A 15,775-nucleotide genomic window follows, 5' to 3' on the forward strand; every position below is an offset into this window, starting at 1 on the left:
TGGAGGTGGTTTGCCATTGCCTTCCTCCGACCGTAATGCGGATGAATGATGATGATGAAGACGACGACACAACAACACCCAGTCATCTCGAGGCAGGTAAAATCCCTGACCCCCGCCGGGAAACGAACCCGGGACCTCGTGCTCGGAAAGCGAGAACGCTATCGCGAGACCACGAGCAGCGGACATAAACCACATACCAGATTAAAAAATCACTAAAGCCAAGAAATAACATGAACCAAAAGGCAGAGCATCATTAGGAAGACCGTTGAAGAGATGGTGCGACCAATTCTGAAGGAAACTGAACAGACCGTCTTGATGTAAGGTGTAGATGTGTAACAGTAAATACAGCTGTATTCATGAAATGCTCCTATAGTTAGGAATTTCATTTTGGTTGATCACAATGGGGATAATTTGTAATGAGTTTCAATCTTAAAAGTTGGTGACAGACACCATATGACTAGTATAGCTCTCATGCCGTATCATCCTCCTATGCTACACTTTGTTGTTGATAACAATTAGTACATACGTTAGTTACTTTGGTGATGTTTAATGATACCTGATGGTCTGTGTGATCGAAACTACTAGTAAAGAAACGTTTTGTTCAGTCAGCAGCTTAACTATGTGAATTGGCATTTTATTAATGTTAACTGTCTTTGGGGCACTGCTTGCAAAATGTTATTTTCTCTTCCTATACACCTTTCGCTTATTAGCAGATCTTCAGGCGACGTAGACGATTTCATTTTCACTGTACAGGAGTGTTCATCATAGACTGGCAGATTAATGGGTAAGGGACCATCTGGATACTACACTTAACGAGCACTATCTTATCAGAAGACTGGTAGCTAATCTGAAAAATTACCAGACAAGGCATATCGCTAGAATTGAAGGTGCTTTTCTCGCTGCATTTGAGAAGCTCTAGTTACGAGCACCTGACCAGTCCACGCGTCTGCACAGAATGGAGTCGCCGGAGGGTTTCAGGATAGTGCGCGCCCGGGCGTCGGACCGCGACCGCGTGGAGCGGCTGGCGAGGAGCGCCTTCTACCCGGACGAGCCGCTCGACGTGGCGTTCGGCAACACCAGAGGACCGCCCACCGAGGAGATGCTCTTCCTGTCGGCGCTCGGCGAAGGCCACTCATTAATCGCAGAGGATGCCAGCACCGGGGAGGCCGTGGGAATGTGCATCAACAGCATCGTGACGCCCGAGATACACGAGAAGGAGGCGCAGCAGCAGGTGTCTCAGATACTTCCATTTTTAAAATCGTCTCTTCTTATGATTGTATGTTATTGTCTTCTGTCTTTTTCTATTTTACACTAATTGCATCCGCTCTCTATGTCTACTACACTTACTGTCTTGACTATTATTGTTATTATTATAGTCCATTCAGACTGCACTGAACCATGTAGTTCTTAATTCTGGCGAGCTTTCCTTTTCGGCCAATATTTTGTCTTCACAGTATGTGCGTTTCCTTCCGTTCTTGAGTCTCTTTTACTCCAGTTCTTAGACGCCATTTTACTGCTATTAGTCACTCCAGAGACTCTCGTGTTCTGATTGGCATTCTACATCGATTTCCGCCGTGAACGTCGTGGTCAGTTCCTAGTTGTTCAAGGCGTTTCCTAGCTACTCTTGTCCACGTGGTGTAAGTCACTTTCCCTATAGCCACAGTGCCAAAGGTCTTTGACGTAGGACTCCGTGAACCTGTTTTGTTGTTGCGGTCTTCAGCGCTATGAATTTATTACCTTCCCTCTTTGATTCAGCACTTCCTATTTAGTTATCTGATCCAGCCATCTAATTCTTCAGTATTCTGTTGTGCAACCAAATTTTAACAGCTTACATTCTCTTCATTATCTCTTTCTTTCTAAAGATTAGGTGTTATCTTCACCTGTTCCGGTCCCTATCATCCATCCAAATCCTATGAAGTCTGCCTAATTCTCTCTTTCCAGTTGCCCCATAATTCATTATTTTTCCACACTCTACCTTCTATAATTCCGTCAATACAATCCTTCCAGTTCATTCTATTCTCCTCTAACTCGTCAATAGATCTGATCTTATAGTACATTCCTTATTTCATGCATTATATAACAGGCTCTTACATACGTGCTTCAACTCCGCTGCCTGTGTAAGCAATTTTTCGTCTTTTTTTTTTTGTTATTTCCCCTAATTCAGAACCATACACGGCAAAACTTTTATAGAAGTTCATTTGTGATTTCTTCCTTGTTTATCCCCCAAAGTTCTTCTAAGTATTCCGCAGATAACAGGATATTTATTTTCTCTTCATTGTTTTTTTGGTATTTTTTAAAATTAATATCAAATCCTAGTTAACTTAAATGATATACTTGTTCTAAAGTTTTCCGTTAAGTCATTATTTTCGATCTGACCGGACTGTTCTCTTTGAGAGCGATAAACTTTGTCTTATTTGCAGATATAGTTAAGTTGCAGTATATTGCGTTTTAGCTCAATCTATAAATTTCTTTTTATAAATTGTCTTCTGTTTCCTGTAATCCAATAATCAGCGTACAATAGAAGGTTTATTGCTAGTGCTAGAACCTCTTTTAATTCCTAACTGTATTTCATCTCTGGAACCTAAATTTATAACTGTTTTCGTATTTACATATATTTCTTACCTAAATTGTTTCGCTGCTGTGATAGGCTGCGTTCCGGAGCACACAAAATTCTTTCTATATTTAAATGTATTTCAGTGATAACTGTCGTAAGTCCGCCTACATAAAACGAAAGCAAGGAGACGGTCCCAACGGGAAAATTATCTACATGATATTACACGCCAACTAAGGACAACAGGACAACAAATTTTAAGACTTTAAATTTATATTGGAAGTTCTCCTATTCCTCTGTTTTTTGGAAACAGTTTTCTTTCTATTTTTAGCCTGCAATTTGCATCATCTCTATATCGACATTCTCACTTATTTTCTTGTCCAAATAACAAATTCATCTACGGCTTTTAGTGTTTCATTTCGTAATCAGTTATCTAATTATTACCTGATTTTCTCCAAGTCCTTTGCCATCTCTGGCAGAATTACAGTGTCATCGGCAAAACTTCAGACTTTTAATTTTGTTTCCAAATTTCTTTTCTTTACAGTTTGCTCAATTCACAAACTGAATCACTTGGGGACAGGCTATACTATGGTCTAGCTCTCTTCTCAACTGTTTCCCTTTCGTATTCGTTGACTCTTATAGATGTGACCTGTTTCCTGTCCGAATAGTAGATGGCATATCGTTCTATGTATTTTACCGTTGCTTCCCTCAGAATTTCAAAGAGTAGTCCAAAGCACACTACCAAAGGATTCCTCAAAATAAACAAATATAAACAAGGGATTACCTTTCTTTCTCTTGTCTTCTAAGATAAGGCGTAGGGTCAGTTTTTCCTCATGTCTGCTTAAATCTCTCTGAAGCCCAAAGGTCTCTCCATTTCGCGTTAGTAATTAGCTACCAAGATTTAATAACAGAAGGTTTTTTGATAGTCATACTTGTGACCACCCACCTTCTTTTCAGCTGGAATTGTTAAATTATTACTGCAAGGAGTTATTTCTCCTGTCTGATATATCCTGCATACCCTGTGGAACTGCTTCGTCATGGCCACTTCATCTAAGACAGTAACTGTGTTGCAATGTCATATACTCCTTGTTTCAACTGAGGTTTGCTCCATATCATCTTCATCAATTCCGTAACATTGTCTGCAATTACGTTACCTCTGAACAGCCATTCAATATATTGCTTCTGTATTTTGCCTTCTTTTCTTTGCTCCGTAATGGCTTGCCATCTGACCCCTCAATATCCATGCTTCTTTTTATGCAAATGATTTTTATGTTTCCCGTGGATGACATCTATCTTTCCCAAAGTCATAAATGCTTGTAATGCTTTGTATTTTTTCTCTAGCGATTCCCCAGTTATCATTTTGTATCTTCTGTCAATATGTGCCGTCTGTATTCTCTTTTGCTTGGTTCATTTTCTACATGTTAATGGCCAGATCTACGTTGGGGTTCACAGTTTTTCATTCCCCGAATTACTTGAAGGAGCTAGTCTGCTGTATTAACGCCACCCGGTGGGATCCTGTTGAGTATTTCTTTGATGTCTGTGAACATCTCCATCTTGTCTACGGCGATATTCAGCACAACTTTAACTAATATGTGGTTGAGGGAGAAGAGCTGGTAAGAAGCTTCTTGTACGCTTGATGCTACAACTGTGAGGTCATTTGTGATGGCTATGCAATTGGTTATTAACTTGTACTTTTTGTGACCTATCCCTCAATATCTTACCTTTACTTACTATGCTTCTTTCCTCTCATATGTTTGCTGGTACCTCTTTGTTTTGTATTTCTTCTGTTCAATTTATTTTCAACATCCCTCAGTACCACCTCGTCTCAAACTATTGCAATGTTTTCTTCAACTGTTTATCACATTTCATTTCTGTTTAATGTTAGCAACAGACACGCTTTATGAGGAACCTGTTTTTAATTCCTCGTCGAAATTAAATAGATTCATATTTCTTTTATTGATAAATGCTGCCTTTTGCAGGGCCAATAACCTTTGGATGTGTACCCTGATAAGCATTTATTCAGTAATAATGTTCCGTCGACATTGTTTTTATTTAATTTGGTGTTTTTGGCGTAACTGAACGAAAAAATTTCTAATTAAAATAAAACGCTTGAAATATAACCTGCCTCAAATTAAACTATAACTCAGTCTTTCGAACATGCCACTAGCCTCGCTACCAGGCTGTTCTCTCATTTCGGTTCCGACAGTAAAACTACCAAGGCGCAGAGAATATGCTGGAATGTATTCATTAATGGCCATCAATGTGAATAGTTCCTTGGCAGAAAACCTGTTATTTCACTAGACATTGTTTGTGCAGTCATTGGAATTACACGCTTAAATATTTCAGAGAATGTAAAAGAAACAATTTAAGGCGAAGCAGCCATATAAAGTGAACTGTATAATAGACAGATGCCAGACCCTTACTGGAAGCAGCGTTCGAAATTGTAATTAGCATATAAGGCTACTTATAGACCTCTCTTTTGATCAGTTCTTGAGTTTTATTCTTCTCTCTAAACTACTGTTCACTCAGGATTAACAGAAAAATTACAGAAAATTCAAAGAATATTTGTGACATTTGTCACGGTCTTCTTAAGTCAGGTTGATAACGTCACAATTGTGCTCAATAATCTGCTGTTAGCACTGGTGAAAACATGTCACAGAAGACTTAGCCTTGAATTTCGGAGACTGTTCGTTCAGAAACATGTTACTACCTTTCGCAGACATCTCATTGGCCATGAGAGGGAAGTTAAACAAATTCGGACTTGTGCAGAGGAACACTGACAGTAGTTTTTCTCTCTTATCGATATGCAGCCAGTATAACCAGCCTGTAGTATTTGTACCAAACCGACGTACTCGCCAAGAAAGTTGATCTCTAGAAGTATTCATATTTAATTTTGAGGTATATGTAGTTTCTACAGGACCTGATAACTCTACATCTTGGGAAATTATTAGTCTGTCAGATGTCTGCGGGAAACACCTATAATACGAGGGCTATGCCGAAAGTTTTTAGCAGTCCGTAAACCGTAAGGCGGAGGACAGTGGGGTTGTTTTCATTCGAAAGAGCGATGTTTTTCGACCTTGGGACGTGCGCGCGCAGCCCCTGGCTAGCTATGATTCCCTCCACAGCGCGGTAAGAATTCACAGGCAGTGCTGAGTCAGAGACGTTGCAGGATGGAGCTGTTGCGCCGCGACTTTCGCGCCATGATTTTTTATGATCATAAAATGGGTTTAAGTGCCGAAGAATGCCATTCTCCTGTGCTGCGTGTTCTTGGTGAAGCTTCCCCTTCTAGGGCCACAGTTGTAAAATTGGTTTCGCGAGTTTTCGAGGGATCGGCAGTCAACTGAAGATGAACCTCATCCCGGCCAGCCAGCAACAGCTGTGACTCCTGAAAACATTAATGCTACGAGGAAAATGATCAAAGAAGATCCACATTGTATGCGAATTCCACCAGGACCATGTAGGTACGTCAGCAGATCACCAAAAGTAGTTCATACCTACTTAATCTCGCAGGCCATGGCAGCACATAAAGTCGAATCTATAGCGTCCTTGAGAATGTTTATGGGGTAACGCACTGCCATAAAATGACACCATGTTCCCGATATGCCGCCACAATTATCCGTAAAAACACGTGTTCTTGAGAGCGAACTCAGTAAAGGTGTAGGGAAATACTTGCACAAAATTAAACAACTAGCACAGGCTTTTACACGATGTAACTGGTTTGTTCGCCAAGTTATGCCCTCTGCTACTGTTGCTCAATTCTGCACAACTCGCGAGTTGTCAGTAACTTCGGTGCCACTGTCGCCTGCTACAACGCTTCTGATCTGTCAATGTGTAGCACAGTCGTAAGAATCGTAAGAAGCATGCAATAAATAAAGCGGGGGAGGGGGGGGGGAGGGGGGTGTTGTCAGCACTGATCCAGACGCAAAAATAAACCTCCCCAGACCCCTTCAAGGTAATGTGAACTGTGATCCCCACACTCTGCATGCATATAAACATATCGACATGACTTAGAGCTCAGACTGGAAACTTATTTCTCGTTCTTGTTCAAATCCAGAGGCAGCGAAATGGTTCAAATGGCTCTAAGCACTATGAGACTTTGAGACTTAACATGAAACCTAACTAACATAAGGACATCACACACGTACATGGCCGAGGCAGGATTCGAACCTGCGACCGTAGCAGCAACCGCGTTTCGGCTTGAAGCACCTAGAACCGTTCGGCCACAGCGGCCGGCCAACTGTAGCAAACTGGCATTGTGCATGTGGGAAGTAAGCAAGAATTTCACTGGTTTTCGTCATGAATTTCCAATCTGAGGCAAACTGAGCATCAGCCGAAATATCCGAAAATGATTTCCATCCAGAGCATATAGTGAGCCACTCGTTCTCTCTTCCAGCAGTTCCTTCTGCGTGTGATATTGAAACTGCTGCTGCCATATGTAGCCGAGGCATATGCTTGGAACTGCAGCGGCGGTCTTCGCCGTTGCAAACACTGTGACTTTTCGCGAGGGCCACGCACGGTGTATGGCTGTAATCCTGAAGGGCTGTCTCCCATAAAAGAGATGTAGTTACACTTTTGGGCGACCCAGAGTTGCCAGTGTCCTGAGAAAGTGGAGAACCTAGCAGTCTGTTGTCAACATCCATGGGAGTGGGTACCTGGCTCGTAGGAACACTAGTGCTCTAGGTCGTGCATCCTACAGGTCAAGTCGCTGAGGCAGCCAGTACTTACTTACTTTCTGTGTCCGGAACTAGACCTCAGACTTCCAAAACACAGCAGCCAATATGGCCTTGTCATTTGCCTCCCATAAGTCATTCATTGTGCAGGGCTGGTCTAAATATGGACAGATAAGCAGGTGTTGAGGATCCTGGACAGAATCACACAGACTTCTACCCTCATACGGCTTAGCGTTCTTCAGACTGTGTTCGGTAGGTCTCCACCAGGTGCCAGTTCTTCTTCTACAACTTTATGTGGGTTTCTCAGGTCGATTTCCCACCTTTTCAAACGATTCTCTCCAGCCGACCCTTCCAGGGCTCAGATACGTGACAGGGAACTCTTCCTCGAACAAAGCCATTGGTCAGCAGGGTGGTGTCCATATAAAGAATGACGCATGTCCTTTTCTTACTTGTTTTTTTCGGCTTCGGCGGCTATGTCACGTCGTATGTTGGGCGGTGCGATCCCGATGATTAAGTACATCTTGTGCACTGGGGTTGGCCTCAAGCATCCGGTAACAATGCGTGCCAGTGGCCATGGGTGACAGAACTGTGTGTCGAGGAGACCAACCTTGAACATAAGGTTATAGTGCCCAGACTGCATAGTGAAGGATACAACGGGGATGGCGCACGTGTTGGGTGGGATGCAGGAGAGTGATAGTATCGATGATACGCATCTGTGATCGATGTGGCCAACTATGCAGGTTGTCAGCTAGGCTGGATCCCCCCTATGGAGAAGAGCGGTAGGAGGCAAGAAATAAACTGACAGCTCTGTCTAAATCAAGTTGGAAGGAGTAGGACCTGTCTGACATCTCGAAAAGACTTGATGCAAACGGAGGACCATTGCCATTTAACATTCTTGTGAAAGAGCTGATGTAGCTGTTAAGTTGTAGCTGCTCTACGAAGAATGAATTTTGTGCAATAGTTCATTTGACCTAACGTTGATTTGAGGAATTTGGAATCTCTTAGGGTCAGTAGGTTTTGTATGACTCCATGCAGTACAGAGAGGGGCGTATCGCTGAAGTGATGAAAATGTGTACCAGGTATTCCATATGCATAACAAAGAAACAGGATCTTTCCTTGTTGATATTCAAATTATCCTGTAGGTGTATGCTGAACAAGAAGTCCAAATTGCTTGCTCTATACTGTGCATTTTTGCCATTGACAGTCATAGGCCGAATACTTCCCCATCTCCAGAACGATTTTTGTGAGATGTTAGAGTATGGCCAGTGCTCTGACAATGTTGAAGGGCAGGCGACTGTACTGAAAAAACCAAATGGTACGTCAGCGACCAGCACGTTTTGGATGTTTCGTCCATAGGGAGCTTTAAGTAAGAATCCTGTAGATCAGTTATTGCAAGAAATTTACCTCTGGTGAGAAACGATATGCTGCCCATCATTTCAGGAATGGAGTATGTGTTGATGATGAACTGGGAAATGATCGTTACAATCCCCCACTTATCCTCAATGACTTTGTTTCTGTGTGGCAGTCAAATAATTTAACTGTAGATTTCAAGCATTGATGTTCCACTGGTACACAAATATTCACAGTACCCTCAGGATGACGTAATTCCATGTTAAGTTTGTTGTGAGGTATTTTATTCTCCAGCGTACTGGAGATATGTTTATCGTTGGAGGCTACACTAGGATTGTGTAAGTTTTTTTTTCTTTCCAGTTACTAATTCGCTATCACTCACGTAAAATCACAAAATAAATAACCCTTTTCGGTTGTTGTTACGTATCTTAGTATCCACAGGACGTAAAAGAATTAAAAGAGGTAATAATTAAGAATGTGAAAATTGTAAAAATTTGCGTTCTGTCATCCCTAGTGAAGGCACTTGCAACAAAGATGTTGAGGGCAAAGTAATGATGGGTAAACGAGTGACAAAGTTACGCATGGACTTCGAACCATAGTATTGGACAGCAGACCAGATAAAAAGATACTGCATAGTGTTTCGATGATTTCAAAGTTAAATTTGAATGACATACAAACTAATCACAAAATAAAATTGAACATTTTACACAACGTACACCATTTATTCAAATTTACTTATGAAATACTACATCAGACAAATGACGACTGTCAACTAGCAATCTTGGTAGTTGATGGTTGAAAGCATAATGTTAGTTTTACAGTATTCTGCAGACGCCAGTTCATAGATGCAGGAGACTGATGGGATCGTACATATGATTGGAGTTCACTCCCTCAGCGTCAGTTAAGGCCTGGAGATGTATTGAAGTCACCAAACGTGGTTGCAGTGCAATAAAATAACCTTAATACGGTTGCTGTAGATGTTTCATTTTGTTACCTTAGTGAACGGCCAAAATTCCGCAGACCGTCAATCACAAGGATGGACTTACAAAGCATTGAAGCCTGTAGAGCTGGATATTGCGATAGAATCTTGAAATGCTTACAAAAGACAGGTTGCATAAGCATTAAAGATTTGTCGTATCGAAAATAGCATCCCAACACGAATGAACGGTCTTGCTTCGACCACTACAACTTGATGAGAGACCTGTATATGGGATGACATATGACATTCCGCACCACTAACAGACAGCACCACCATCGCTGCATCTTGTTTTTATTGCGCATTATTCAGGTTTTAATTCTTCAAAACGTTGTGAAGCATCTTGCAGAATGTGGAGGCATTAGCTACCTGCAGGCTGTGCTTGATAACTACACACATCAAAAAAAGATTTCCATCACTTCGGTCCCGAGAGTTCCGAAACCTGTACAGAAAATTGGAATAGAGATCAACATCAACATCATTTCCGCCCTTTTTATTTCTCATGAAAATCACACACTGCATTTTGTACCACCATACAACGAGACCTTCAAAGGTTGTGGTCCAGACCGCTAATAACCAGTAGCACGTCCTATTGCATTGATGCATGCCTGTATACGTCGTGGCATACTATCCACAAGTCCATCAATGCACTGTTGGTCCAGATTGTCCCACTCCTCTACGGCGATTCGGTGTAGGTCCCTCAGGGTGATTGGTGGGCCACGACGTTCATGAACAGCCCTTTTCAATCTATCCCAGGCATGTTCGATAGGGTTCATGTCTGGAGAACATGCTGGCCGCTCTAGTCGAGCGATGTCGTTATCTTGAAGGAAATCATTCACAAGTTGCGTGCGATGGGGGAGCGCATTGTCGTCCATGAAGATGAATGCCTCGCCAATATGCTGCCGATATGGTTGCGCTGTCGGTCGGAGAATGGCATTCACGTATTTCACATTCGTTACGGCGCCTTCTATGACCATCAGCGGCGTACGTCGGCCCCACATAATGCTACCCCAAAACAGCAGGGAACCTCCACCTTACTGCACTCGCTGGACATTGTGTCTAAGGCGTTCAGCCTGACCAGGTCTCCTCCAAACACGTCTATGACGATTGTCTGGTTGAGGGCATATGTGCCATTCATCGGTGAAGAGAACGAAATGCCAGTCCTGAGTGGTCCATTTAGCATGTTGTGGTTCACATCTGTACCGCGCTGCAATGGTGTCGTGGTTGCAAAGATGGACCTCGGTAGTGAAGTTGCGCACCATGCAGCCTATTGCGCACAGTTTGACTAGTAACACGACGTCCTGGGGCTGCATTATTCAATATGGTAGCGTAGATGTCAGGGTTCAACGAGCCAAAATCCGTAGGTAGCGGTCATCCGCTGCAGTACTAGCACTTGGGCGGCCTGAGCGAGGTATGCCATCGATAGTTCCTGTCTCTCTGTCTCTCCTCCATGTCCAAACAACATCTCCAGGACGCTTCCCTTGTAGAGAGCCCTTCCTGGCACAAAGTAACAATACAGAAGCCGATCGAACCGCGGTATTTACCGTGTAGGCATGGTTGGACTACAAACAACATGAGCCATTTACCTCATTGCTGGTGGACCCCCCTCTGTCTAATAGCAGCTGCTCATGCATGGTTGTTTACATCTTTGGGCGGGTTTAGTGACATCTCTGAACAGTCAAAGGGACTGTGCCTGTGGTACAATATCCACAGTCTATCTTCACGAGTTCTGGGAAATGGGGTGATGCAAAACTTTTTTTGATGTGTACGAGGTAGGGTTCCATTTCTTCCATTGAATACTTATGAATTTTTATGCGTGTTCTTAAGTTTAAATTTGCATTGTATCCTGTTTTTAGAGGACGGTTTGTGGAGCTCGTTTCACAATCCATTGTTCACATGGGAGGGTCTTTTATAAGTACTATGATTGTTACAGGCAACTGATATGTGACGCATAAGAAATGACTATTTTAATTCTGCCTTGTATGTCAAAGCAAAACTGACAACCCTTGTTTAGCCCTGTAGTATACGTGTAGCAGTGAACAGAAATACGAGGGCTGTCCAGAAAGTCATTTACGATCGGTCGCGAAATGGAAACGACTATGAAAATCCGATAAAGCTTTGCAAAGATGTGTTGGGCAGTGTCTCTAGTACGACTCCAGGTAGATTTATGTCGCTCTTTTCATTCCTGGGCTCTTAGTGAGCGCGTGAAGATGTTATAGAAAATAGTGTCTCCCATCAAGTACGAGGGCCTGCTGAGAATTTTTCCCTGAAGCTATGCAACCAATATTACGTAACTGTCATGTGGTTTCTTTGCAACATAAAAAAATTCTCAGCCTCATTCTGCAGGGGCAATGCAGATGTTCCTGCATCGTTACAATTGGAAATGTTTGGTTACCCACAATACAGCCCGTAATTTTCTCCCACTGATTTTCATCTCTGCTTAAACGAACTGCTGGCTATGAATCCAACATTTTGGCACAGTCAACGAGCTTTCGGCCAACATAGAGAATTGGCGAAAAGCACTGGCGGCTGCCTTCTATGATGAGGGTATTGGAAAGTTGGTACAACGTTACGACGAATGTCTGAGTCAGAACGGTGACTACGTAGAGAAGTAGCTGACAGTTGTAGCTAACTGTTACAAATGAAACATTTCTGATTTTCACTGTGATTTTCATTTCGCGATCAATCGTAACTTACTTTCTGGATAGCCTTCGTAATACAGGTCCAGCGAAACACGTTTTGAAGGAAGTCTACGGAGCAAGCGGTCGCGTGATTTGTTTCGCGCACGGCACGGCCGCCAGTGGGACTTCGTCCGACACTTCGGAAACTGCAAGATCTCAGACAAGAAGGAAACGTTTCAACTCCACTAGAGGAGGGCGTTGTACCACTGTGCTGAGCAGTGACGGCAGAATGTGACGGTGTTTTAGGTGCGCGATGAGAAGCTACGCGCGGTGCTGCGCGTGGTAGATGCGGCGTTGGCAGAGGCGGACGTGTGGTCGCATACGACTGCTCGGAGCGCGCTCGAGGTGCACATCCTGGCCGTGGCGAGTTCTGCGCGCGGCCGCGGTCTGGCGGCGGCGCTGCTGGCGGAGTCGCTGCGGATGGCCAAGGAAGAGCTGCGGCTGCCGCTGGTGATGATCTTCTGCACCAGTGCCTTCTCCGCGAAGATGGCGCGCCGCGCGGGCATGCAAGTCGTCTACGAGCTGCCGTACAGCCAGATCGACATGCCTGTGCAGCCCCCACACCCACACGACAGACTCGCCATTTACATGCTGCACCTCCAGCAATAACAGGTAACATGTCACCAGGGCCACACACAACAGGTGGCGAGATAGGGCACAGCCAAGGGCGCAGCGCGACGGAACTGCAAAATTTGGTAAAAGAAGGGGGGGGAGAGGGGGATACAGGTTCATAAAAAACTGGGAAAGGCACACTGTCTGACGAAAAACATCCGGACGCTTCTAGTTAATGAAAAATTAATTGGTAGAACACAGTACGTTGTCGTCAATGGTGAGTGTTCATCAGAGGTGAGAGTATCCTCTGGAGTGCCCCAGGTAAGTGTGGTAGGTCCGCTGTTGTTTTCTATCTACATAAATGATCTTTTGGATAGGGTGAATAGCAATGTGTGGCTTTTTGATGATGATGCTGTAGTGTATGGGAAGGTGTCGTCGATGAGTGACTGTAGGAGGGTACAAGATGACTTGGACAGGATTTGTGATTGGTGTAAAGAATGGCAGGTAACTCTAAATATAGATAAATGTAAATTACTGCAGATGAATAGGAAAAGCAATCCCGTAATGTTTGAATACTCCATTAGTAGTGTAGCGCTTGACACAGTCACGCCGATTAAATATTTGGGCGTAACATTGCAGAGCGATGTGAAGTGGGACAAGCATGTATTGGCAGTTGTGGAGAAGGCGGATAGTCGTCTTCAGTTCATTGGTAGAATTTTGGGAAGATGTGGTTCATCTACAAAGGAGACCGCTTATAAAACACTAATACGACCTATTCTTGAGTACTGCTCTAGCGTTTGGGATCCCTATCGGATTGAGGGAGGACATAGAAGCAATTCACAGGTGGGCTGCTAGATTTGTTACTGGTAGGTTTGATCATCACCCGAGTGTTACAGAAATGCTTCAGGAACTCGGGTGGGAATCTAGAGGAAAGGTGTTCTTTTCGTGAATCGCTACTGAAGAAATTTAGAGAACCAGCATTTGAGGCTGACTGCAGTACAGCTTTACTGCCACCAACTCACATTTCGAGGCAAGACCACAAAGATAAGATAAGAGAGATTAGGGATCGTACAGAGGTATGTAGGTAGTCATTTTTCCCTCTTTCTGTTTGGGAGTGGAACAGGGAGAGAGGCCAGTTGTGGTACGAGGTACCTTCCGCCACGCACCGTATGGTGGATTATGGAGTATGTACGTAGATGTAGACGTAGATGAAATTAAATAATACTGTCATGAGAGGCAGATCCACCAATTCAGATTGAGGCAAATAAAAGTGGCCTGGAGAACAGAGTTCCAGGGTAGAAAAAAACACAGCAAAGGAAAGGAAATACAGTACTAACTTAACTACAGATCATGTTCTAAGTGACCACCATTCATCTCTTTGCACTTTTGCACCCCACGGCAGTAAGTTGCTGAACGCGGATCGGAGCTGGACTGCTGAAATTGATGCGATCTCATCTGAAATATTCTGGTGTAGGTGTCCTGGGTGGCCATCTAGGACAGCTAGTAGACTGCAGGTCGAAGTGGAGTCTTCATCCTCTTGACTGATGTGAAGTGCCAAACTATTGCGTCTGTTTGATTTGTTTCGACTCTGAAGCATTTTCTTGTGAACTGCAGCCTCATTTTATGGTGTGCAGGCGCGTTTCGCAATTATTTTTTTTTTCACTTCTTCGAAACACATTCTGCCTGACGCCATTTTCTGACAAAGTGTTGCTGGCACTTTGACGCCATTAAACTGCTCAGCAAACAGTTGACCACACCGTATCCACTACTTTGCTGTCATGTAACTTTCCACAACGAACACCCGCTGTTCCATTGTGAGTACCATCGCCCTTTGCAATGCTCCACTCACACTGACATAGTGCGCACTACACTTTGAACTGCTGTGGTTCACATGGCGGTCGTTCACCTTGCGTCCACATCAGAAGCTGTGGTTATAAGCATAAATTCACATCCAATCGTGTCCAATCGTCTGGGTTACTTTTATTTACCCCACCCTGTATAAATTGAAGAGGGGAGTATTACCTTCTTCGTAGGGGACCAGTAAAAGCATAATGGATCCTTTAGGAAAGCTCAGTGACTTTCAGCGTGGACTAGTCATTAGGTGTCACCTCACTAATAAATGCGTTAGGAACGTTTCAACCTTTCAAAACGTTTTCTCATTTATAGAGCTCATGATTTTCCAGAACTATAAATAAAAACGATATTTACACAATCTTTGAAGACATACTCTATTTATTTATCTCTATAAAATTGCTTTCATTCTTTTATAGGCTAACACGTGGCTTTATTCTCTGTTCCAGGAACTGCGAAGCTGCAATTATTACCTTAGGGTAGACAGCGACAGACTGTTATTATCATCTCTATCGACGTTCGAAGTAGTGTGAAGATACGAAATGCACATGACCGAAGTTTCCTTGCTGTTACAAGGCTTTTTGAAAGACAGGTTCTTTCGCAGCATCAATGTACACATTACCTTCGCCATTTTTCAGAGAGATAAATTCTGTGTAATAAATTCAGTACATTAACTGGCGGAAACAATGCAGGCATAAACAAAACTATGACAAGAAAGAGTTGTTTCATCTTTATACAACGTATATTAGAATACATTAACTCACTGACCAGTCCTTCTGGACTAAGAAATGAAACGAAATGATATCTAGCCTGACCTGGTCAACTACAACAAAATAGTGGCTCAGTGTTGATACTACCGTATGTTAAGTGTCCAAGCTTTATGTAAAAATAAAACTGTGAATAGTGAAATTAAATTAATTTTCAAAAATATTAAGTCGTTCTGTCTCCTCTAGAGCCAGGACATCGTGGCTCTGTTTCCTGAGATGTGAGGAACCCATTAACAAAACTTATTTCGAAGCTTTTGCAGGGACGACATATCTACCGTGTGAGAATACGCCGGGTAAATAATAGAGCAGTGGTGGAGCAATAGTGTACCTGCGATTTCGATGTTAGCTTTCTCGGTATTGAAAATCTCATTTTTGCC

General features: G+C 43.1%; 1 protein-coding gene across 1 annotated transcript; it reads left to right on the forward strand.

The window, feature by feature from the left end:
• Nucleotides 1–889: 889 nt before the first annotated feature.
• LOC126289264 (uncharacterized) lies at nt 890–15,561 on the forward strand. The gene is made up of 3 exons (XM_049984904.1): nt 890–1,231; nt 12,475–12,840; nt 15,081–15,561. The coding sequence occupies exons 1-2, from the start codon at nt 956–958 to the stop codon at nt 12,835–12,837; spliced, it is 639 nt and encodes a 212-aa protein (XP_049840861.1). The 5' UTR covers nt 890–955; the 3' UTR covers nt 12,838–12,840; nt 15,081–15,561.
• Nucleotides 15,562–15,775: the final 214 nt, after the last annotated feature.

Source organism: Schistocerca gregaria, chromosome 1, assembly GCF_023897955.1.
Source record: "Schistocerca gregaria isolate iqSchGreg1 chromosome 1, iqSchGreg1.2, whole genome shotgun sequence".
NCBI lineage: Eukaryota > Metazoa > Arthropoda > Insecta > Orthoptera > Acrididae > Schistocerca > Schistocerca gregaria.

What these genes read in the sequence shown, in the direction of transcription:
- LOC126289264 (XM_049984904.1), top strand. Translation starts at nt 956, where the DNA reads ATGGAGTCGCCGGAGGGTTTCAGGATAGTGCGCGCCCGGGCGTCGGAC. An exon ending in AGAAGGAGGCGCAGCAGCAG is followed by an intron (nt 1,232 to 12,474) that starts GTGTCTCAGATA and finishes ACGGTGTTTTAG; the next exon opens with GTGCGCGATGAGAAGCTACG.